Source organism: Uranotaenia lowii, chromosome 2 (assembly GCF_029784155.1).
Source record: "Uranotaenia lowii strain MFRU-FL chromosome 2, ASM2978415v1, whole genome shotgun sequence".
Taxonomy (NCBI): Eukaryota; Metazoa; Arthropoda; class Insecta; order Diptera; family Culicidae; genus Uranotaenia; species Uranotaenia lowii.
The window spans coordinates 56,887,028-56,913,639 of record NC_073692.1 but is presented as its reverse complement, the minus strand read 5'-3'; the positions used below and the strand labels follow the sequence as shown (position 1 = coordinate 56,913,639).

General features: G+C 36.2%; 1 protein-coding gene across 1 annotated transcript; it reads left to right on the top strand.

Moving 5' to 3' along the window:
- Positions 1-24,881, top strand: LOC129745271 (diacylglycerol O-acyltransferase 1). The gene is made up of 9 exons (XM_055738242.1): positions 1-472; positions 14,414-14,590; positions 22,703-22,831; positions 22,898-22,989; positions 23,053-23,214; positions 23,417-23,563; positions 23,764-24,110; positions 24,172-24,338; positions 24,403-24,881. Exons 2-9 carry the CDS (start codon positions 14,472-14,474, stop codon positions 24,725-24,727), a joined length of 1,488 nt encoding a protein of 495 aa, XP_055594217.1. The 5' UTR covers positions 1-472; positions 14,414-14,471; the 3' UTR covers positions 24,728-24,881.
- The last annotated feature ends 1,731 nt before the right edge of the window (positions 24,882-26,612 follow it).

The window sequence follows — 26,612 nt, the reverse complement described above, 5'->3', positions numbered from 1 at the left end:
ACACAGCCTTAGTTCTGTCCGGGCGGTTGCAATGCGATGATGAACGGTTTCATCATCATCGGCGTCGTCTTATCGTGTGTTTCGATTCCCAATTCGTGCTGTAGAGTAACGTCATTCTTCCTCTGGAAGTAGTCCGTTTCGTATCGAGGCGGAACGCCATTGCTTAGCACCATAGCTTGTCGGTTGTCTTGTTTTTGGATTATTCGTTTATTATCGACAACCGAGCATTGAAAGTGATTAAATATTCCGTTTATGTTTATGGATAGTGATAACAGCCGGCAGAACAGTGTTATAATTTACGTTTCGATAGCCATGTGCCGTTAAGCGACTGTGACAGAGTTAGAAGTTTGTTGCTGTTTCTTTGATCCACTGTGCGTATGCAGTTGGTAAACTATCTTCGATGACCTCATCTGCCGTTATCAGTGCTCGTTGATCTCTGATTGATGTGTGTCTAGTGTTACATAACCTCAATGTAAGTGATAGTACCCATATCGAAAACAAACGAAAAAATGGATTAAACAATAACGGAAATCAATATCGGCACAATACAATCACCGTTGACTAGGAATTCGATCAAGCTATTTGCGGAAGTATACTCCACGGATAGGCATCGAACTGCTACCCGGCAATGACTTTGAACCTCAACGTTCAATTATCACTATGACATTGCAATGAGCTTTTGATCATACCGTGTAGAATAGCTCAACCTCTGACTGCGGAGTGAAACTGGTTCAGCCAAAATATTAACTACATCCTCGAGAGTGCTCCTAAACCTGATCTTCGGAGTTTGCCTTGTGTACGAATAGGGGTCGCGTCATTTTAATGAGCCTGTAATTAGAGCTCCGTAGGTCTGGACTTAAGCTCAGTCGGTTTTTTTCATCATTACTCGTGAACTGTTCATAAATGACGTAAAAATTTGGAACTTTTCTTGAAACTGATTAATATTTCAAAACTTTTACGTCAAAAGTTTAACTTCAAAACAAATGGTCTAACGTCAAGAACAAAGTTCGTTTAACATTGTTTATGTCGCAGCCCCTCACCATGCAGCTCGTACTATCAAGGTCAATCAGTAAGTCAGAAACAACAACTAAACATCAACAAAACGGCGAGTTGCACACGCATTGGCTGAGAAGAGCACGTTTTTTCCCAGGCAGATTTAGGAGTCGCTTCTCCCTTTACATTCACTTCCTACCGCCATCGCCATCATCATATCTGCGTTGCGAGTCAACGACCAAGATTATGATAGCGAGTAAGCAACGCATTAGCTGGCAAACTTTCTACCGAGAATCATTTTGTGACTATGCAACTTCCCTAATTGAATTATGAGACAAGACTAAGTGAGTGGTATTACACTTACCTTCAGCTTCGGTTTTCGATGTTTCGTGAATAGTTATGTATTGAAATTGAAAAGACAGTTTCATTCTTTATATGTGCATTTGATTGTAGAAACTTTATTTTTTAATAGTTTTTTTTGTCTTGTCTTAGGATCAACTAATTCATTTTATTGATGAGAAATGATAAAACTTGAAGTGACAAAGAACGAAACGCTTATGTTTGTATGCTGTGAAACTTAAATTAGTTTCAACGCATCATGTCAATCTTTTGAAAATTTCAATAGGTTACGAGGAAACACATCTTATTTCTCGGCCACTTGTATTTAGGATTCGAACCTAACAGTTATTCTAACCGATATCGGGAATCGAATCCAGTACGCCTGGCAACCCAAAACCAGACTCGCGCCAGTCTATTCGCTAGACCACCTCGGCTCTCGGCCCAACAACTTGCATGGGCCAACCCCTTCCTCTTCCCATCTCTTTACTGGTAAAAGGAAGGGATATTGATAGAATAATCAAAGAAACATGTAGCCACGTACTTCTCATGCCAAATTTTGTTACAATAAAGTTACAATACAAAAAAGAATGTATCAGAGTCATTCCATTAAATATAAAAAAAAATTTGCATGATTTACACAAAAAAACTTTTTCCAGTGAACAGATAGCGAAAAGCTGTCTTCTATAAAGTTGTAACCAACGGTTTTTAAGGCAAACTTACCGAAGACAATTTATACAAATGACGTTTCGTAAGCGAGTTATGATATTTTTAAATATTAAAATATTAGGGTGTGTCGAAAAAAAAAACAGTATTCTGGCTCTAACTTTTGTGAATGGATGCATACAATAAAAATGTCTCCAACGCAAACTTATATCTGGAGGCGTTTGTTAGTTATAGGGGATATTTTTTTTAGCAAAAACTTGTACTTTTTAAACTGTCATATCTTGGATTGGTGCAAACCAAAAAATTATTTTACGCCGGCATTATTTAGTTCAAATATAAAATAAAGGGTGATACGGTCAAAATTTGGTCAAGGGAAAACGCGTGTAAATCGGCGAAATCGTTTATTTAAAAATCAAATTAAATTTCTTATTCAAGTTTAATTAGTATAAAATTCAGGAAAAATATTCAGTTAAGCTTCCACTTTTCCAAATCCGAATTGCCGGGCCTTACGCTTAACCCCTGCCATCAGATTTTGTACAGCCACCTTGCCCACCTTCTTGCCGCAGAAAGCCATCTTGCCTTAAACTGCTGCTCGTTCTTAGCCGTTTTTTTGGTCTTCTTTAGGTTACGCTTGACAATAGCCCAGTATTTCTCAATTGGACGGAGCTCTGGCGTGTTGAGAGTGTTCTTGTCCTTGGGAACCACCTGCACGTTGTTGGCGGCGTACCACTCCATGGCCTTTTTACCGTAATGGCAAGATACCAAATCCGACCAAAACAGTACGAAACAACCGTGTTTCTTCAGGAAAGGCAGCAGACGTTTATTCAAACACTCTTTCACGTAAATTTCTTGGTTGACAGTCCCGGAAGCTATGAAAATGCTGCTTTTCAAGCCACAGGTACAAATGGCTTGCCAAACCAGATATTTCTTCGCGAACTTTGACAGTTTCATGTGCTTGAAAATATCTGCTATCTTTCCCCTTCCTTTTGCCGTATAAAACTCCTGTCCCGGAAGCTGCTTGTAGTCGGCTTTGACGTAGGTTTCGTCGTCCATTACCACGCAGTCAAACTTCGTCAGCATCGTCGTTTGTAACGGTTGATTTGGCAACTTTTAGAGATTTTGCCAGCTTTGCGTGCGAGTAGCTCGGATTTTCGCGATGCGCGAGCAAAATTTTGATACGCTTATATTCTTCCTTGGACGGCATTTTGACAACTGAAGAGTGAATTCCAAAATCAAAATAGGAGCAACATTCTACACACACACACACCTTCAAAATGAGGGGTGTTCAGGTTTTTCAAATGCAAAATTGAAAGAAATATATCAAGTTGATATTGAAAAAAATTTGACCGTATCACCCTTTATTTGCTAGAAAAATTATGAAAGATAGTTTATTTCTAAAACTCGATAAGAAGAGAACATCCCCATTTCTTGTTCAAAAGATGAATTTTCATCGTTTTGTAATTTTCTAAATTCATTGCGATACTTGAATAAGCGATTTAGCACACTTAGTCAAATTTTAAAAAAGTTGAAAATAACAAAAAAAAATTATCATGATTGAAGTTTTTAATGCTTGCAAATTTGACTAAAGCGAGAAAATATGGCTTATTTAAGCATCACAATGGACTCAGAAAATAACAAAACGATAAAAATTTGACTTTTGTACGAGAAATGAGGATGTTCTCTTACATTGGGTTTTTAAATGTGTGAATTTGTATTAAAAATTAACAAACTTTTTCCCGAGTTTTTAAAGCATAGATTGGTTAGATAAAAAGTGATAAGAAATGTATCTTTTTTTTTGTTTTTATTCGTGCATTTTTGGAGCAAATGTATCAAAGAAAAAAAACAGGTCACCAACCCCCCCCCCCCCCCCCCCCCCCATGAGGACGTTCTTCCTACGGCCCTGGTGTCTACTGTAAAGTAGCCTCAAAAACCGTTGGCTACAACTTTATAGAAGACAGTTTTTCTCTAGATGTTCACTGAAAAAAAATTGATGTGTAAATCATACAAAAATGAGACGTCCTAATATTAGATTTAAGATTATTAAAGCGCGTTGATTGATGAGCATTTTTGCTAAAGACACTATTTTTCTATCTTAATAGTATCTTCGTAATTAATTTTGTCACGATAAAGTTCCACACTGGATCACTGTGCATTGAAAGGATGGAAGAGTCTGGAATATCAACAGAAACCTTTCTAATACAAACACCCTCCAAGGCCAAATTTGGTTCCTTTTGCTCTTTTTGTTCGTGATTCATGCAAAAAAAAATGTAAAGGGTCCTCCTCCACCTTCACTTCTCACTGGAAAGCGGAAAGTGTTTCAAATAATCATAGAAATATGCCTCGTATCCAAATACCCTACCATGACAAATTTGTTTCACTTTGCATAATCAGTTTTCTAGCTACGTAACAAAATTGTATAAAAATCCATCCCTCTTCCGATCCCCACCCTGGAAAGAGGGTGGGATTTATAACTATCATAAAACATTTATCATAGGCTGAAAGTTTCTTTAATAAAGATTAAAAAACTTTTATCATCTCCAAATCTAGCAGATGAAAATAGTTAAGCTGTAACTCTATAATTCAGTTGACATCATCGAGTTCAATTCGCTGCTAGATTATACGGCAGAAAATGCTCATCGTGTCCCGATCAATAGTGTTCGTTTCGCCCCGTGTCAACATGTTTAAGTTAAAACGCGTTTTAAAATGGACTATAGTGAAAAATCCAAAAATAAATTATGGTAAAAATTGAGGAACACTTAATACATCTATTGCAGTTCGTACATTACAGATCAGCATGATTTGACGATCAAAAGAGCGTATTTTTCGGTGCTCAAAAAATATAATAAAATTATTTTTTGAAGCATTTTAATTTTTTTTAATTTTTCTGTAAAGATGATTAGAAGATTTATTTTTCTACAAAACTGACCCTCGTGAAAATTAATTTCAGAAAATACGTCCCAAGGAACCAAATGTCACATAATTACTCGAATAAAGGCTTCGAAAATTACAAATTGGCTGACAAAGAGAATCAGCTGCCCAATTCCCTCGAGTAAACTTTATGTACTCATTGATAAACTTTAAAGTTGCAAAAGTGCTTAATATGTACCTTATATGTGACTTTTTTCCCAATTTCCATGAGTGAACTATATGTACTCATTATTGAACTTTAAAGTAGCAAAAGTGATTTATATGTACGTTGTAAGGGACTTAAGTCACTTAAAGGGCGCAAAGTGCTTAAAACGGAATTAACTAAGTCACAAAAAGTGAATTGTGGTGCTTTCAAATCACAACACCACTTCGAGTTTTAGTGTCAGTTAGAACAACGTCTAGGCGTGGTCTTATGGTAGCGTGTCGATTCTCACCACGAAGGTCGGGGATCGATCCCCAAGCCGGGCAAGCTTTTCTTGAATAAATAATTTGGTACTTGAGTGAACATTCTGATGGGATATATGTAGGAAACAAGCAATTGAGCAATTTGGTGAATTTGGAATCCTGCGCGTGCCATCATGCGGCACTATGTACTGAACATGGTAAAAAATTAAGAAAAGGTGATATGAACCGATGCCAAGGGTACAATTGAGATAGAGAGAAAAAATTTTGCACATTTTACGATTTTTTGGAAGCTGAATACAAGACCATTAAGACTTGTTTTGGAACTTGAAAGCATCAATAAGAACTTAAATGTTGAGCTGCATAGAACGTACTTCATATCAATGATGGGGCTGAATAAGTTTCTTTGTACCGTAAAACGTGGTAACTTTGATCACCGGGGTATCTTTGACCAACAATAAATTTTTCCATATTATCATCAATAACTTAGTCTATACTTTGAATTTTTGAAAACTGTTTTCTACGTTTGAAAGCCTATAAATTGGGTATCAAATAGACAAAATTCGGTTTATATTTGAAATTTGTTTCTGTTAGTAAAAATGTAATTTCAAAATCTTAAAATATCTACTGTTTCCAAGGCTTGCAAACAAACAGCTCTCCTGATGAAACAAATAAGCATCTAGAAGCAAACGGGTTGTTGAATGTGAAAGAGCTACTTTTTTTCTGCGTATATGTATAGTTATAGTGCTATTTTTATAGTTTTCTACAGAAAAATTTTTGATATTTAAAAAATAAGAACATTTTTCAAGAGTAAGGTCGTATTGGACTATAATGGATAGAAACCATATCAAATGATTAACTTTGAAGAAAAAATGAAAATGGAAATAGTGGGTGTTCATTTGTATTTTTTAATGCAAACTATTCAGCAATTTATTTTAATTTTTGCCCCTAATTGTATGCAACATAATAGTACTTATTTCAATTATAAACTAATTCAAAACAGATACGAGATCGATTTTTTAATCAAATTTAAAGTGGTCTAACTGATAAATTTCTGCAACCATGTTTTACGTTCATTGGGGTCCAGTACTGATATCAAAAATATGAAACATGCCACCATGGATGGCAAAACTCCTCAGATCGGCTGATCCAGTGAAAGAGAGTGCAATTTTTTTTCGTCTGCTCCCCAATCTGTGCGGGGAGAGATAAATCGCACTGAAATCAAGTGTGAGATTGTCAACACATAAGAGTGAACGAGAGCATTCACATCCGCTGATGAAGAGAATTCTCTTCTCCGGAAAAATCTGTTGCGCATTGTGTTGAGGAGAAATCTGAGAGCTATCTCAGTTTATTCTTGATACGTTCACGAGAAAAGATGCTGCTCTCCGAATCAAAGGGTCCAGAGGTGTCCTGATTTTCTAGAAGCCGTACTGTTCTTAATTGCAATTGATTTTGTAATAAAAATATTTTAACTTCTATAACCAATGGTAATCTTCGGTTCAGATGATATTTGAACGGTGTTATTCGGTTTAAACTACAAGCCACCTAACTTCTTATCTCTTCTGTTGCATAAATCAAGGCGTTTACTGCACCGCTATTTCGCCTTAATTTATGCAATCTAAGAAGAGCTGCATTGGATTTCCACCTATCTACTGGTGTCCTAAAAAATCCTGTGTTTTGTTCTCGATGTCCTGTTTTTTTGACGAAACCACCCGGCACCTCTTCTTCGAACGCTACCTTTTGCAAGAAAAAAGAATCCAAAACAGCTAACAGCAGGGGGTATTGTAGCGGGGGAGAAATTGTTGTTATTTTTTCGGTTGTGTGGTGGGAGTCTAACTAATTTTATTCTTCATTTACTCTGAGGTGTATGACTGAAACACTGGGCGCTCTTTGTTTAGAATTCTCTTTCTCCCACTCAGATGCGAATGCTCTCACACTTGCCGGCTGAGTCACTTACAGCTCGTGTAAACTCGGGTAACGAGTGGAGCACGATCAGCGAAAGAGGATTACACTCGGAAGCCGAACTGAAAACAGTGTTGTTTTCTCCCTGCTCTTTGTTGTTTGAGAAGAGCCGACCAACTCTGCATGCCACATTCCCCCTAACAGAAAAAATAATCGAAAAATATTGAAAAAAGTGATCAATATTACCCCGAATTAGGTACCTGTTTTATGGGACATTTGGTTGCTGGGGGTATTTGCTAAGAAAAGAGGGGTGCCCAGATCGCCCCGAGTGCTCCTTATGCCCTTATCTCCCCTAACTTTAAGTTTTATTTTTTACAACTTCACGAGCGTTTATTGCAAGAAACGGCCAGTGGATTTTCAAAACTAATAAATCACATTTAAGCTTGAATCAAGTGCAACGGTGTTGGCGCTCACACAACTTACAACAAGCATACATTCAGAGAAAACTTGGTGTTTGAACCAAAACAAAATGGAAATTTAATTGAAACAAACTCATTTTTATTTGAAACAATGTACATAGTTGGATTCTAAAGAGAAATTTTTGAAACAAAGGATTTATTCTTAGACCTAAAAAAACTTTGAATCAATGAACTCTTTTTAATTTCAATGGTGAAAAATTCTTTGAAGTAAAGGAAAACCAGATTAGGAACAAAGGATTTTTTTTGTCCCAGAATCAAATAAATTTTCCTTTGTTTGGCGACTAAACAAAGGAAAATGCCTTTGTCCTAAAAGCTTTTTTCGCTGCATGTATATTTGATGCGTTTTACTTGATTCCATACAAAATTTATTTTCAACTGACTTAAGGCAGAATTCTGCATAGCACGGAAATCAATCAAAATCAAAATGAAAGTCGAAAAGTGCATTTTTTTGCGTTACGCAATTTACGGATGCCACCCTAATTTATGCACAATCAGACCAATTTCATTGAAACTACACGCTGGGCCACGTTCAACCATTAATGTTTGAAAAATAACCATAATGGCAGTTCTGTGGATCAAGTCGTTTTATGAGTTTTCAGTGAAAACTCATAAAATGAGATTCCATAGAGAACTAGGATAATGGTTATTTTTCAAGCATGGTCGAAAAAAATGAAAATGGGTCGAAACTAATAGGAAATATTTTCTTTTTAAATATGAATTGTCTGAAATTTCATTCAATTAAGCTTATAATAAATTAAAAAAGATGCAATCTATGAGATACTGAACAGATTTTTTATTTAAAAAAATTCATGTTTTAAATTGCCTTCCCCGGAATCTGTACTGTTGGTGTGGCGGAAGATAGTTTAGCCGGTCGAGGGATGATTGCATTGATTATCCTCATGTCGGCCTCTTATATCACAGTTACGGATGATGCTCTGCTGCTGTTCCTCTAATTTTCAAACAGCACGCATCCCGATCTGCTGTTATTTTAGTGCTGGTATTTTCCCTCGTAAATTTCGGAACTGACACAAACCTCTGGATGCAGGAAATGTAGGAAGTTCCGTTTAATCTGTAATTTTTATTATCATGGGTATTAATTTCGGATGCAGTAGACAGATATTTCCAATAATGGCATGTACTTACCCAAAAACGTGACGGGAACTGAAGCAAAATTAAGATAGGATTCCGTTGAGAGAACAGATGAATTTCTGTCTGCGGCGGAACTGCTGCTGCTCTTGACTCTTGATGATCCATAGTTGCTCTTCAATCCCTCTTGTCTGAAAATGGAATAGAAAATCAATTCATTTAATTTAATATACTGTTAATATCAAGCCAATACTTACAATTTGTATTTTTTTTTAATTAACTAGCGAGTCCAAAGCGGAACCAAAAACAAAACAATCACTTGAACGATTAACATGGCGACTGTTTTTTCAGTCATTTTTTGTTGAATTTCAACCATTATCAACATTTTCTTCATGAACTCGGAAAATGGTTGAAATTTAACGATTCATAACGGTTGAAAAACAACAATTTTAGGAGTTCTTCTGAAAATACCATAAAATGTATGAAAAACAACCATTTATGGTTAAAAAAAAATGATCGTGTAGTTCTTGAATGCAGAATTTTTCTTCTGACATATTGGTTCAGGTATCAGAAAGGTGGTGGCTCAATAGCGACACGTTATCCAAACTAACGGGAAAATTGTGCCTGGCCCTTTTTTTTATAAATTTCATCATTTACCTGAAAAAAAAACTATAAACCAATATGGACTTATTATTAAAATTATAGCAGAAAGCAAGATCCACAGAGGGATATTTGAGCATGAGAGCTGTTTTCCATATCAGGTAATGTTCAATTTATTTGATCTTAATGTAGACAAAGTCTGAAGAGTTAATTGGATTGGATTCATCCAAAGGATTTCATTTCATTTTATGATTTTATTTTTGGAATTTATTTTAGTTCTTTATTTATTTCATTTTCTTATTAATTTTTATTTATATTATTTTTCATAATTAATTAAATTTCGTAAAAGCATAAAAATTCAAAACAGAAAGGAAAGAAAGTTTTATACATTTCAGTTATTTATTTTTCACTTGTTTTCTCTTTGATTTGTAAAAAGTTTTATATAAACTCTACCAAATGAATAAAATTTTTTATTATTTACTGTTTCCAAAACTTTGGCCGATTCGTCATCAATAGATAACACTACTCGATACTTGCTGTTCTGGAGGGGTATAATTTTTTTCACCCTCCAGAAGTTGGTGTTTATGTAAGATTTATTTAGCTTTGCAATGCTTTTCAGAAGAATCTCTGCGCCATTATGGCCGCTGAGGTTCAGTTCCTGCGATTCCTGCGATTCCTGATAGTGAGCCACACCCATAAAAACGAGGTTGGTGGCACACATTAGGAACCTCTTGCTGGAGATTGATAAGAACCGATTTCAGGTCGTCGAAAAACGCTTCATCAATGTCACCATCCTTTCGTTTTGAGGTGACCTTTAAGTCAGCAGAAAGGGCCATCCGTTGCCTTTTATCAAGATTCTCTGCTGGAGAAATGGCAGAGCGTTTTTTTGTTGCCGATGCCGAAGAGTATTTTCCAAATCGGAATCTGTATAGGATAAAAGAATTTTATTTTTTTTGGTAAATAAAACACAATGTATTTTGCGACAAGATAATGGCTTGCTTCAGAATTAACGAACAAAATTAAAGTGTTTATAGATGTTTTGAAGTAACTTACCAGAGCTGTTCGGCATTTCAAAATCTTTTAGCATTACGAAGAGTTTTTTTTCCTTATAGCGAATAAAAACGCAACTTCACTGTGGCTACAGAAATCACTAAATGATTATTCGAGGTCAGTCACCTTATGAAGCTTCGACATTGACTACATACGACAGTGAAAATATGAAATTTCACACACTACTATTGTAAAAAAAGCGCGAAAATCAGTATATAGGAATATGGGATACACGTAATTTTGTAAACTTTATTTTGGTCTTCTCACGGAAATTTGATTGTAATTTATAATGAAATATTTTGTTTTTTTTTTAAACTGACAATTTAAAATTGCATGAGGTTTGTTGTTGTAAAACATTAATAGAAAATAAGTCGTACAATTTCAGAAAATTTAAATTTGAACATCGAGAGAATGTATGATTCTAAGACCAAATTATTCTTAGAAGTGTTTGTAAAACACGATTCCTACGAACGATGAACGCTTACACTTATATCAACTTTATTATAACGTAGTAGAAGATACATAAGATACATCCTATTTTTGTATTGATGTAACTTCACGATGAGTTATCATCAACCTAATAAACATAATAAGATATTAATTGAATTCGGAAGAAAGCGCCTGTTGTGCAGGACAATCTAAATCCGCCAAGAAATTTAATATGCCCTTAAAGTGGCATTGAACATTTCTACCGACTGAGAAAATGTAGAGACGAATTAGATTCTATGGCATGAACGTAACTTATAACACACGATACATTGCTAAATCATACATGTATAGCATAGCACACATATTTTAACAGGCTTATGTAGAACACTTGGGAACCGTATTCATGTGGAAGAGCATATTTGAGGGCATTCACTTCAACCACATAGTAAAAGAATCGAAGATTTTCTAAATTTCCCCAGGATTCCCCAGGCAATTGCGAATGGCACAAATATTTAAGAGCAATGGCCGATGCTGGACTCTGATTATAACTCACTAACACCTTAGTTTTTTGGGTACATAACATTGGAAGTTGTGATCATTTATCTGAACCAGGCACACATACGCCTGTATCGGGAACTCATTTTTTTTAATATACATATGTAGTGGTTACATTGCACATACACACACACACACACACACACACACACACACACACACACACACACACACACACACACACACACACACACACACACACACACACACACACACACACACACACACACACACACACACACACACACACACACACACACACACACACACACACACACACACACACACACACACACACACACACACACACACACACACACACACACACACACACACACACACACACACACACACACACACACACACACACACACACACACACACACACACACACACACACACACACACACACACACACACACACACGAGAACGTCCGCTGGACACACTGGCACAAGCATATCGGGATTTCTTGCAAATTCTGCCAAATAAATTTCACATTTCCACAACTAAAATTAGAATTTGACTTGAAAAATCAACTTCTCTTTGCGAATTCCTTATCGCCATCGAAGGAACGTTTACTTGGGCTATTCTTCTGGCACTTTAAAATAATTAACACGCGCTGCGACCCGATATTTTTCTAATAAGATGAGCTCGTAAGTAGGAAAAGATGTGACCTGCCCGACGCCTCCTTTGTTTCTCCTATTTTCAACTGACTTAAGGCAGAATTCTGCATAGCACGGAAATCAATCAAAATCAAAATGAAAGTCGAAAAGTGCATTTTTTGCGTTACGCAATTTACGGATGCCACCCTAATTTATACACAATCAGACTAATTTCATTGAAACTAGTTCTTGAATGCAGAATTTTTCTTCTGACATATTGATTAGGTTCCTTTATATACTGTGTAATTTTCTATTTTAAAAGTGTAAATTTGTCTCATAACTAAATGTTGTTCCCTGGTTTTTCGCCATTTCCGCTATTTTCAAAATTTTTATCCATGGGACAGTGTTCCGAAAATCAATCAAAATAAACACTCAAGATACGTTTCTTATTTGAAACATTCTGACTGTATACTAGGAAAGCGCCTCTCGCAACTGCTTCGCCCGACTGGTATGCAATCTCGGCGAGCGCTCCACTCAGCAATGCCAACCGAGTCGCGTCATTCAGAATCATCGGTTTTGCAAACATCGCCTATCGGAGATGAGTGAGATATAAACTGATCTATTCTGAATGTCGCTCACTCAGTATCCTTCTGGTTTATTTGAAATTGAAAACACGGCGGAAGTAAACGTCTTTCCCTCACAAACACAACTACAATTTGATTTTATTATTACTGGTGTAAAAAAATTCTGTAAAATCCAATAAATTTATCAATTTACTATGTTTAAAATCAAACAACATTTACTAATGATCTGTTGCATGTATCACTCACTCACTGCCTGAACCATTCACTCCTGATCCTAGACCAACATGATTCGCCGTATGCATCGCTCTTTGGTGAGATTCTAATTTGATGATGGTGCTGCACTGTTTTGACAGCAAGCATCGTTCGAGGTGATCTATATTTTAGCGATGAATAGAACGAACGATGATCGGGTAGGTCCAGTAGCAATCAATAACAAAACCCGATCGCTGTGCGTTCAGTTGCGAAGTGCAATCAGGAACATTCATTGAAAATGAGTGATTTTCGGAACACTGCCATGGGACTTGTATTTATGTATTTTTTTGTAATTTTGTTGTTTTTTTTTTTTTTTTGTTATTTGTGTCATATTCCGTTATTTTATTCATTTTTGCCGTTTTGGTAATTTCTGTCCATTTGCCTTCTTTTTATTCATGTCATATTTATTATTTTAGAAACTTTTGATATTTTTTTATTTTTGATATTTTAGCGGTTTTGGTCATTTTAGCCATTTCGGTAATTTGTTGTCAATTATTGTATTTAATTTTTTTTTAATATTGTCATATTTGTCATCGTGGGCATTTTAGTCGTCTGGGTCAAATGATCTTTTTTCTATTGATAATTTTAGTGATTTTATTCATTTTGACAATTTGGGCATTTAACCGATTTCCTAGTTCATAATGGTAATTTTTTTTTTCTTATATTTGCCATTCTTGTCATCGTTTTACTATTAATTCTAAGTGCATTTTTGTAAAAAAAAATCAGATTTTTTAACTAACTTTCACCACATGATTAAAGTTCTAAAAAATAACCATCATAACTAGCAGCACAGAGAACAGACGTACAAGCTCGAACAAAAAATCGTCAAAAAAGTGTGTAAAATTTCAAATGCTTTCACCGAAAAAATACGTTAGAAATCGACTACAAACAGTGCCATCTATTGCGCCGTTCGAAAGTCACAAATCAACTTTAAAGTACCCAGTTTTCGAAAAAGCGTAATCATATATCAACTCACAAAAAATCAAAAAGGGTCTTGGGATTTTTACACAAGTTTCGTGGGCTAGCTTGTACGTCTGTTCTCTGTGCTAGCAGTCTTCTATCATAAAGAAGAGATGGTTGATAAACGTTAATTTTGCATCAGTTTCCAATGTCCAAGAATCACACAACTCCGAAAGCTTATCTGATGTTTGTGCTGACCGAAATCTATTTTTATGGTTCCCTGTTTTGTTAAACACGTTATCTATCCAGGGATTCTTTTACCGTCTAAGGTTGACCAATATATTTTTAAGGAGATAAACCAGGAAGAAATTAACCGGTTAAGTCGACCGCTATCTTATCACGATCACGGAGCTTTAGTGGAAAGGATTGAAAGTAATACCTACTAGTTTATTGCTGGTCAAATTGATTTCTTATCGCTTCTGAAAATCGCCTGATGCATCAAGTCTAGTCGTTATCTGTGCACCAGACTAACTGTACGCTAGCTGGTAAACATGTACAAATATTAGAACACTAAGTAGTAGACACTAGCTGCTGCTGATCGTCATATGTTTAACATTTGTTCTGCTCCTTTTTCTTTTCTTCTGACAGATAACCCATACCAAAACAAACCAAATCAAAGCCCTCCAAAGAAGGACGTCTCACAGCAATGTCACACGGAGAGACGGAGGAAACCCGGGTTCGATACCGGCGAACGCAAAGCGTCACCCGGGCCGAAGAAATCACCCAACAGGAAAGCAAACAGCGAAAAAAACAACCAGACAAACCGTGAGTATTTAAATTATTCCACCCACAACCAAGTTACAGAAAGTAGGTAACTAATTACAATCACGACTGATACAGAACACGGAAAATCACGTTTCTTGTCTTTGCTAGCCGGCGAAGGCGTCTCGGTTGATAATGGACTTTGACATCGAAACCACGTGCGAGCTGAATGTAGAGGAACATTCCGATTGCGTTGCTTTACTTACAACATTCTTTTCCAGTTGCCAGTGGGATTCTTTCTTATCTGCGGTTTTGCCATGGATGATCTCTTTATTTGGCTTGAAAGACAAAGGCGCTTAACTGATTGGTTGATGAGGTCAGTGAAGCAGTTTTGATTTTTTTTTATTTGAATACGAAAGTTACGATTATAGAAAATAGAAAACAATAGAAAATTTTAAATTAGGAATTAACGAAATTACATGATTTAGGTACATTTGGGTGGCAATGGCAAAAAAAGGGTGGCAATGGATGTATAGGAAAAATTTCATGATCGAATTTTCAAAACCGATCATATACATTTTTTAGATTGCCCAAAAAACTTACCTATGCCAAATTTCAACTCAATCGGACTTGATCTAGGGATGTCTCAAAGCACTCAAAGTTTCGGTTTCTGAACCTCACAAACCACCAAAGGAAATCGGAAAAATAAAAATTTAAGTTTTGATGCCAAATGACTTAAAAAAAGGCTCAAAACGTCGAGATCTGGTGTTATATCGTAAAAAATTGGGCAAAAATCGACTGAGACTGAGACTTTGTCGTTTTTCGCAAAATCGGCTGTTTTTCGAAAACCCACTTCCCAAAAAGTTGATTTAAAAAAAAAACAAATTTTCTGAGATAGCCCCAGATTTCGACGTTTTATGCATTTTTAAGTTTTATGTCATCAAATAAAAATTGTAATTTTCCAATTTTCAGGGTGGCCACAGCTTTTTCATTTTGAAACTCCCGGTTTTCTCGGTCATAAATTCATGGTTTATTCAAGGCTTTGATCGTCTTATTTCGTAAAAATAAATCAAAATGTTCAACCAATTTAACTGATTTTGCTGCTTTATCACACTAATATCATTGAACATTTAAAGGAACTCGATTCTTTTTTTTAAAGCTTTCATTACATTTTCTAAAATTGATTAAGAAAACAGCCTATAAAAAACAGTTATGTGTACCCAGGGGTGGAAAACAGAAGAAAAGACTAAAAAAGCGCTCAAATGTCAAATTGATCTGATTAACTCACCGACCAGTGAGAAGGCATAAAATTTTGTTTCACTGGAATGATTATTCTTAAAACTTTTTTTTTAAGTTGTTGAGAGAGTTTTGTATTGGATAAGTTTACAAGTTTCATCAAACTGAGCATGCCTCCTCCTCTATGAAACAACAGCTTTGTTGATTTTGTTTGGTTCCGGCACGATTTTTTATCATAAACGATTACAAATCTTTTCAAAAAGTGCTCATTTTTCTGTCGAAAAGTAAAAAATGCTGCAGCAAATTTTCTATTTGCCTGACCTAGATGTGTACAAAAACAAAAATTATATTTAAAGGATGTGTTTAATTCATGCTAACAAAAAATTTAAAAATTGTGTATAAAACAGAACTTAACAACCAACCAGTCGTCATTATGGCCGCGATGGGAAACAAAAAGTTTGCAAATGTAATATTCGATTAATATACACTACACTGTTACAATTGTTGTGTTGTTAAATCTTTTGTAGCATTTCCCTGCGTTATTTCTTTTTACTAAATGCATCCAGATACACTGCAACTATTGATAAGTGCCAGGTGAACACTGGTTGAGTATTTCATGAGCACACACATATGTTAGATCCTAAGTGCAACCTTACGTTACCTTATACCGTATTTGTTTATGCCGAGTGTTGCACTGGTGCACCACTAGGTGTTGTCAAACTGTTTGTTTATTCGGACGGTGTTGCACTGGTTTTGACCTGGTGTTGGCGGTGTTGCCCCGAAAATTTTGTCAGTGTTGCGAGAGAGCGTGTGAGTGAGTGAGTTAGTGAGTGAGTGAGTGAGTGAGTGAGTGAGTGAGTGAGTGAGTGAGTGAGTGAGTGAGTGAGTGAGTGAGTGAGTGATGTAGCAATACACTGGCGACGATTTGTGTTTGTTTTTATCGGGTACGGTGGACCACTGAACGAGGGGAGAAAACAAATACGGTATTAGTTCACACAAGAGATCCTAAGTATAACGTATGTTTCCTTTGAAAATCCATCCGTATCAAGCGTGCGAACCTCCAGAAGTAGCAGATGGCACGCTTTAAACGCTAAAACCGCCAAACTCCATAAGAAGAATGCCATGACCAAGATTCGATCTCATGACCTCTGGCTTAGAAGACATACGTTCTTATCTCCAAGCCAAGGCCGCTGGCCTTTACACTTATGCATTGATCTTTTATCTATACCAAATGTGCTATAACTGCCGTTTACGAAAGCCAATATATTAAAAAAGAAAAAAATATTACGAATTACGAATAATGACGGTATTGAGACAAGTTTAATAATGAAGCCTTGGTGAACAAATTGAGACATTTTCGTAGGTGATGGAAAGAATTAGAGAAACATGAGCTATCAAAAGAACGAAAGAACATAAGCCGTAAATATCATGAAATTTTCGAAAAAGATACAACGGCTCACCGGCAGGACTTGAACCGAGTCGATGGGTGGGGTTGGGGGGGTGGTGTTTCGATAGAAGGTCCAGCAGTTGATCGGCAGAGCTCGATTGCTCGTGTTCGCCGGTTTCATCATGTTCACCGTGGTGAAATTGGCTAACGCGCCGTTGTACTGAAGCGGAGATTGCAGGTTCAAGTCCTGCCGGTGAGCCGTTGTATCTTTTTCGAAAATTTCATGATATTTACGGCTTATGTTCTTTCGTTCTTTTGATAGCTCATGTTTCTCTAATTCTTTCCATCACCTACGAAAATGTGATTATTTCCAGGTACAAAGATGTACCAAGCGATTTCATAACATTAGTATTGATAACAAATTGAGATTTCTTATCGGCATGACCCAGCATCAAAAATACTTAGTTCTTGACAAAACAAATCTGTAATTCTGTGGTCTACCAAAACAGTCTGTGAGCTTTTTCGTGATGCTGACGAAAGTTGTTAAAAAATCTTAGAAACTAAGTATTTTTTCTATGATTTTGACAATCTTGCCCAGCATCTCAATGCACGATGTACTGAATTATCAGAATAACTTTGAAAATGATAATTTTGACAGTTGCTTGGTTAGAGTCGCTGCTTGAAATTATGTGTTTCTGTTTGCTCATTCATTGTTCACTTTTGCTCTCATTTGTAAATTTGTAAAAATTAAATTTTTTAAATCTTTACGGCTTTCATACGTTAAAAGTAGTGTATGAAAATAATTTTAATGTTTCAAAATTTTAAAAAAATTCCTCCATTTAAATATTATTACGATAAATCGACTGTTAAAAGTTATGCGTATCATTTTATTAATCTCATTTAAAATTTACAAAATTTGATTAAAATACGAACATTCGAACATTGCAAAAATATTTTTATCATAGGAAGCTTATGAAAATTAACTTCATATTTCAGCAATTGAATGAGCTGTATGTAGTTTTATATACTTTCATCTCTCTTGATGATGTCTGTAACTAGCTTGAAGACATGAAAACAAGGTCCAGAGAGGTTCGCGTTTATGAAAATGGTCAATAAGAATTTTAACAGGTATTAATATTATTATTAATATTAATATTAATATTTATTGTTTTGAAGGTACAAAAAGACATAGTGCCGTTTGTAAAGATTATTTTAAGATTTATGTTTGATTGTCTCGTTATCCTGTGTTTAGCTCTTGAATTAAACACTATCACTGAAAATCATAATAGAAGCCTCTTTTTACATCTCCAAGTTTACAACCAAAAGTTCTAAATTAAAAAAAATTGTTATGACATGCTGTACATGCACAAATTTTAAGTGCCTTTTTGAATTTTCATCTCATTTTTAGAGGGCTTGTGATATAGCTCAGTTGGCAAGTCTGTTGTCTCCTGAGCCGATGTCCGCGAATTCGAGCCCAAGAGTAAACATCGAACACAGTTGTACCGGATTGTTTTTCAATAACGCTCCGCCAACTGCAACGTTGATAAAGTCGCGAATGCCATAAAGATGGTAAAACGACTATAATCGAAACAAAAAAAAAAATCTCATTTTTAGAGACAATTTTGAGGTAAAAATTGTGAGTTAATTGAAGAAAAATTGGAGTTATTTTGAAATTCAAAACTAATGATCTTCTTTCTAAAGTTATTTTGATCTGTTGAATCCTGACTCGGAAAATTAAACTGGAATTCTTAATTTGTAATTTTGGTTTGAATATCTGATCTTGGAATCAAAATTTAATTTTGACTTCCTTGTGTATTTTTCCCGGTTTTGGATCTGGATTCCCGTCTAAAAAAAGAGGTCTTCGCAAAAGTTGATCATTGCATCAATATCACTATTGTCGCGTCTCTGCTTAAGTACTCTAGCGGGCGAAAATTGTGGTAGAAGTAGATGATTGTCATAGTATGATAAGAAAAAGGAGGCAACAATCGCCATCGCTATTTGAGAACACGTTGATCAGTATCATTATCGTTAGTTTTCTAACAGTGAATAATCTGGTAATTTACTGCGCACAGCTTAGTATGATTAAAATAGCTAATAATCCTTTATATTTAGATAGCTTTCTAGCGATAAAAGTTGAGTTGCGTAGCCGTAGTTGATTTAGTGCCAAGTGCCATCATAAAACCGCTCGCAACCAAAAACGTAAGACAATATGTTATTTAGAGAAATCAGGTTATTATTCCTAATTGAATCATTTTGATAGATTTCCATCATATACTCACCCTAAACCGTGAACTGCATCTTCCGTGCTAAGGAGAATACTTACCTTCTCGAACATACTTACCTGGAATACTTACCTTCTCGAACATACTCACCTGGAATACACCTGTAAGAACAACCTGTAAAGAAACAGAAATTTACCATTACTAAATACTTACCTTACATTAGCTTAGATACTCCTGCTAGTTAAATCAAAAGCTGCTAGAAAGAGTTGAGAAGTTGAGTGAAGTTGGAATAGCAGTAAATTACCAGATTATTCACTGTTAGAAAACTAACGATAATGATACTGATCAACGTGTTCTCAAATAGCGATGGCGATTGTTGCCTCCTTTTTCTTATCATACTATGACAATCATCTACTTCTACCACAATCAGAGGTGCCAGGTGTCCTGATTTATCAGGATTTGTCCTGATTTTTGAGAGACCGTCCTGATTTTTCAAAAACTCTCAAGTTGTCCTGATTTTTGAAAATTTGTCCTTAAAACATCCTGATTTGTCCTGATTTTCATAAAAACTTCTTAAATATGATCGAATTTGTAGTTAAGCTATGATAAAATCGAATAAATGGATTATAAAATAGTTAAACTCATTTAACAGATGATAATCTTCGGTTCAGATGATATTTGAATGGTGTTTTTCAATATGAACTACCGGCCATCCAACTAGCTGCGTACTGTTGTTGCATAAATAAAGGCGTTTACAGCACCTTTATTGCGCCTTTACATATGCAATCAAAGCAGAAATCCTCATAATTTTCACGAATCAAGAGGTGTCCTGAAAAATCCTGATTTTTAACTACGCGTTGTCCTGATTTTTGACGAAACCACCTGGCACCCCTGACCACAATTCTCTCATCCACAATTTTCGCCCGCTAGAGTACTTAAGCAGAGACGCGACAACTATTTTAAAAATGGGCTTGTGATATAGCTCAGTTGGCAAGTCTGTTGTCTCCTGAGCGAATGTCCACGAGTTCGAGCCCAAGAGTAAACATCGAACACAGTTGTACCGGATTGTTTTTCAATAACGATCCGCCAACTGCAACGTTGATAAAGTCGCGAATGCCATAAAGATGGTAAAACGACTATAATCGAAACAAAAAAAAACTATTTTAAAAATGTTTATGATGTTCTACAGTGTTGCCAAAAAGTGCAAAAATTTGTTAAAAGAATGTTAAACTATTTCCAAATGTTATCTCGAAAGCTAGAGCTGTTAGGATAAAAATAAATAGCATATTTTGTAAATGAAAATGCAAATAAAAATTGCCTAGCTGTGTTTTTAGAGATTATGAACAAAAAAAAATTAATAAAAAATGTGAAGACCGACTTTGCAATCAATCATCCCTCTGAGTGGCAACAGTAAAAGAAAATTTAAAAATTACATTTTTAAGTTTAGTTTATACAAAATAGAAAAAATGCTAATTCCTCAAAAATCAAATAACAAATAATGAAACCCAATAAAATGCTAAAAAGTACCTTATTTCAAAACTTATATTTAACACTAATCCGCACTTGAGTGCCAATACGACACTTTTAAAAATTTGGCACCTGGTATCTTTATTCAGGCGCGTTCAAAAAGTGATATTTCTTCTAGGACTCTCAATGAATTCATGAAATCTTTAATTTTGCATCATTCTTTTTTTTGTGGAAGCACTCTGAAAGCCTAGACCACAAAAAATCCCTAATCAGACCTAGAGTGTCAATTTGAAACTTCTCGCTTACAATCACTTCTGTGATTCAGTGATACACTTCAGTTTTTCGTTATTCAAAGTCAAAGAAAAAAAAGTCCGAAAAATATGCTTCTATAAAAAAATCTGTAGATCAGCTACGAAATGCTCTAAAATGATTCACTTAGAGTCCAAGAAGTTGAAGCTATACGTTGCATACAAGGATTCTAATTTTTTAATTTTTAAAGATGTTAGAAAGTGGTCGGTGTAAAAACCATGCTTTTTAATCAATGAAGCGTCAAAATTGTTTTTGTCACATAAGATAATTTTTGAACAATGGATTGGAAAGTTCACGTTATTTGACACATTTTGGCATCTTGAGATTCTCAAAATACGAAGTACAGAATTTTTGACGAATTTTAAAGGTAGATAGCTTTTTTTGGAACTTTTTGTCAATTGTCATCTTTTTGTAAAGTATCGCAGTGCTTATCTAATTATTCTAATAACCTGTCTATAACCGGTATGAATTTACCCTTTTGATGAAAATATTTCTTTTGCGGAAATTTTGCGTTAATATTTTCAAAATCCAGCGCTAAGTTGATTTTAAGTGTTAGAAAATCTGAGAAATGGCAAATTGACAAAAAATTTGAAAAACAGCCACCTACCTTTGAAAATTCTTCAAAAATTCTGTATTTCGTATTTTGAGAATCTAAAGATAGGTACCAAATTATGCCAATCCAAACCACTTTTCAAAATTTATCTAATAAGACAAAAACAATTTTTACGATTCATTGATTGAAAAGTACGGTTTTTACACAACTTTTTACATTTTTGTGGTCGTGATCTTAACACATTAAGGACCGCAAAGAAATCTAAGCCTGAACTCACCTAAATTTGGCATTATCTCTCAGCAACAACTAGTCCTAATTTTTCGAATTCAGTACCTTTGAGCTATCGAAAATGCTGTATACAATTTTGTACAACAGAATAGCTTTATAAAATGTATCATATTTAAGCTATGCATCTCAGTGAAGTATACGCACGCGTCAAGCGAAAAAACGAGATAAGGTGTTCAAAAATTCAAAAACATATACATAAGTACATAACCTTGTGCACAACTTATAGCTTCTAACTTCAGCTTCCTTGAACACTACGAGAATTGTTTTTGAGCATTTCGTAGCTGATTTACGATCGTTTTCCGGAACATTTTTTCGGATTTGTTTTTCTTAGACTTCGAATAACGGAAAACTGAAGTTTTGTATCTGAATATTTTAAAAATTTCTGGTACAGATGAGGGTTAAACGCAGGAAGGGCAATTTATGAACAGTATTTAAGAATTAAAAAAAAATAGAAATAAAATTTGTATGAATTTTTCACACTAAACCGCTCAAGTTAATTTATGAAAAGTTTTGAAATTTGTATTCATACCCGTGATAGTAATTTTTGATTCATAGCACACAAAGCACAAACATATAGCTCAGGAGTTAATGTTCAAACCGAATCTAAACAATGCTCTTCATTGGGTCCTTCCAAGAATGCAGAACATGGACATTGTGCTGTGGCATGTTTCTTATGTTCAGAATTTTCTAATTACTTTTCCACCATGTTCCAGATGCCACCGGCCCCGGGATTCGCTGTTCTCGTGGAGTTCGGGCTTCGACAATTTTACCGGGCTGGTCAATTGGGGCTTTCTGCTGCTCACGATGGGAGGCTTTCGGCTAGTGTTGGAAAATTTTATCAAGTATGTTAGCGCTTTGCTTCCGCCCGAGTACGTCCGGGTGCTAATCATAGTTTTCGATCTCGTTAGATACGGCATCCGGGTCGATCCGGTCCAGTGGTTCGTGGTTCTGACCGGGAGGAACGAGGGCGAAGGGCACCCGTCCCTGCTGCTGATAGCTTGTGAGACTTTTTTTGGGATAATTGATTTGGCATAAAACTTATAAGATCTTTTTTTAAATTCAGATTCCGTGGTTCCGATTGTGATATGTTTGGTGGTCGAGAAAGGCATGGCCGCGGAAATCCTGATGGAAACGGCCGGAATGGTTGTGCACATAATCAACATCTTGGTCCTGGTCCTGATTCCGATGGTGGTTATCCACGTGAAAGGTCCGACGTTCAGTTTAGGTGAGCATGATCTGAATTTTTAATCCGAATTCTTAGTTTGTAAGCTTGTTACCTACTCAAAATTCTGTATGTATTTAATTTGTACTATAAAAGTTCAATATTGGCTGAATAAGGCTTTTCAGTTTAAGGGACTTTCAAGTGACTTTTGATTATTCTTATATATGTTTGAATTCCATTTTTTTTAATTTAAATTATTCATTAGTTGGCGCCATGACCGTATGCTTCATCTACTGTATCCTGTTCCTGAAGCTTTGGAGTTACGTCCAAGTGAATGTGTGGTGCCGAAATCAGTACAAACAACGTCGTAGCCGATCCGGTCGTCGTCAAAGTATCTCGATAGCGCAGCTACGTAAGTACCTGATTATTCATTGCGAAAGTTATTCTTGGCTTAAAATTAACTCTTTGGTGACCTTAATTTTTTTTTACTGACTTCTACTCACTTACTGGTTTCCATTAAGTCAAGTGTCTTATCAGCGTTTCGTTACTAAATTGATTTGTAATACATGAACAACCCATTAAGAGATGGTGACTGATTACTTTTATCAACAGAGCATGAGCACGAGAGCGAGCGCAACGGGAATGGCAATGGCGTCTCACCCTGTCCAGATGAGAAGGATAAATCCGTACCGGATCTGGTACACTATCCGGACAATCTTCATCTACAGGATTTGTTCTACTTCCTGTTGGCACCGACCCTGTGCTATGAGTTGAACTTCCCCCGCATGTCCCGGATCCGGAAACGATTCCTCATCAAACGACTACTGGAGGTTGTCATCGGGGTGCACATCGTGATGGGCCTCTTCCAACAGTGGATGATTCCGTCCGTCCGGAATTCGCTGGTTCCTTTTTCCAACATGGACTTAACAAAAACCACCGAACGTTTGCTTAAACTGGCGGTAACTTTCTTATTGATTATTTTTAATTCCAACATCAGTTAAAGAAATTATTCTTCCTTAGATTCCAAACCATTTAATGTGGCTGTGTTTCTTCTACTTAACTTTCCATTCGTTCTTGAATCTCATGGGTGAACTTTTACGGTTTGCCGATCGGAACTTCTACAGCGACTGGTGGAATGCCAACAACATCGACACCTTCTGGAGAACCTGGAACATGCCAGTTCATAAGTAAGCCGTTCGGTTTACCTTGTTTTACAACAAATATTTATAGTATTTTTTCATTTTCACTCAGATGGTGCGTGCGACATCTCTACATCCCGGTAGTAGATCTCGGCTACTCCAAAATGGCGGCATCAGTGATCGTGTTCTTCATCAGTGCCTTCTTCCACGAGTACCTGGTCAGCGTGCCACTGAAGACGTTCAAAATCTGGGCCTTTATGGGCATGATGGCACAAATTCCGCTTTCGTACGTGTCCAAATTTATGGAATCATACTACGGACCCCGGTGGGGCAACATGGTCGTGTGGGCTTCCATCATTCTCGGGCAGCCGCTGGCAATTATGATGTACTATCACGACTATGTGATTACGAACTACAACGACGTGCTGTTGTCCTAAATGACCTATATGAACAATTCTTACACGAGAAGCGCAATCATCGGATTCGAAAAAAAGGAAAAAGGCCTGGAACAATCACATATCCTGGAACGCCATACATCACATGTTATGATATGCATTTGATAGATTTGATAGTTTTTTTTCTACACGTTTATTGTCTTTTAAAATAAATGTTTATTTTTGTGTAATAATGTTGTTATTGGAAAAGTGTTTGTCTTCTACTTCAGTAAGTAATCATTGTCGTGATTTGAGCCTTCTTTCGCTGCAACGGACTGCCTGAAATCAGCGTTTGGGCTGAACCGCTATCCATTGTGCTCAAGTTTAGAGCTCATTATTCATTTCGGAGAACTTTCTCTGGGGAAAACTTTCTTCGGGGAAACCTTCTTCGTGAAAACCTTCTTCGGGGAAACTTTCTTAGGGGAAACCTTCTTCGGGGAACCTTTTTCGGAAAAACCTTCTTCGAAGGAAACCTTCTTCGAGAAAACCTTCTTCGGAAAAACCTTCTTCGGGGAAACTTTCTTCGGAAAAACCTTCTCCGGAGAAAACCTTCGGGGAAGCCTTCTTCAGGAAACCTTCTTTAGGGAAACATTTTTCTAAGAAACCTTCGGGAAAACTTTCCACAAACCTTCTTTGAGGAAACCTTCTTCGGGCAACCTTTTTCGGGTAAACCTTCTTCGGGGAAACCTTCTTCGGATCAAACCTCCTTCGGAGAAAGCCTTCTTCGGGGAATCCTTCTTCGGGAAAACCTTCTTCGGGGAACCTTCTTCGGGAAAACCTTATTCGGAAAACCTTCTTCGGGAAAACCTTCTTCGGGGAAACCTTTCTTCGGAAAAACCTTCCTTGGGAAAACCTTCTTCGGGGAACCTTCCCCTAAGAAGGTTTCCACAAACCTTCTTTGAGGAAATCTTCTTCGGGAAAACCTTCTTCGGGGAAACCTTCTTTGGAGAAAACCTTCTTCGGGAAACCTTCTTCGGGGAAAACCTTCTACGGGGAAATCTTCTTCGGGGAATCTTCTTCGGGAAAACCTTCTACGGGAAAACCTTCTTCATGAAACCTTCTTCGGGAAACCATCTTCGGAGGAACCTTCTTCGGAGAAACCTTCTTCGCGGGAACCTTTCTTCAAAAGTGGGCGATGTTACTCATACGAGCTCCGAATTTTGAATGAGCGCTATCAACACAAACGCTGATTTCAGGCAGTCCGTAACAGCAAAAGGAGACTCAAATCACGACATTTTCGAATATCTTTGGATTCAGAGCTGCTTATCGATGACAAAAGCTAGGTTCAGCTTTAATGATTCTTAGTTCTCGTTTGTCGCATTTACATTTTACAGCGTGTTTATTGAACCTAATCTATTTTCTTTATAACGCTGCTGTATTTTTAAATGTTCATCAGAACAAAGTACTCAAAAAAAATATTCTCTTAAAACTACCGATAATTTTAAGGTGATTCCACGGATAAACTCAAAAATGATGAAAATGAAAATGGGACGAATTACTTCGAATATAAAATAAAATAGCTTCGCATACATTTTTCGAATAGTAAAATTAGATTTGAACGCCCGCCGTTGATGTGTCTTGGTAAAAAATCTGTTTTCATGTGTTTATTAATTAACCTTTTCTCTTGCCTTTTATAGGAAAATACCTGGATTTTGACCGGTTATTACCCGGTTTTTGAGTTTAAAATTTAGAAATCCATTGCCAGGGTGGCCAGCAGATTTCCATTTTCAAATAGCCGGTTTTTTTTAATCGAGATTTTATGATTTTCTCAGTTTTGAAATACATGAATGTGACAAGAAGGATTTTTTGAAAACTAAAATAAGCTCTTTTTTCAATGTCAAACGTAAGAATATTCTGATAACGATAATGTTTGTTGAAATTTCTATAG

Coding starts and splice junctions, on each gene's coding strand:
- LOC129745271 (XM_055738242.1), top strand. CDS start 14,472: ATGTCACACGGAGAGACGGAGGAAACCCGGGTTCGATACCGGCGAACG. Junction 22,990..23,052: donor GTCCCTGCTGCTGATAGCTT/GTGAGACTTTTT, acceptor TTTTAAATTCAG/ATTCCGTGGTTCCGATTGTG. Junction 23,215..23,416: donor AGGTCCGACGTTCAGTTTAG/GTGAGCATGATC, acceptor ATTATTCATTAG/TTGGCGCCATGACCGTATGC.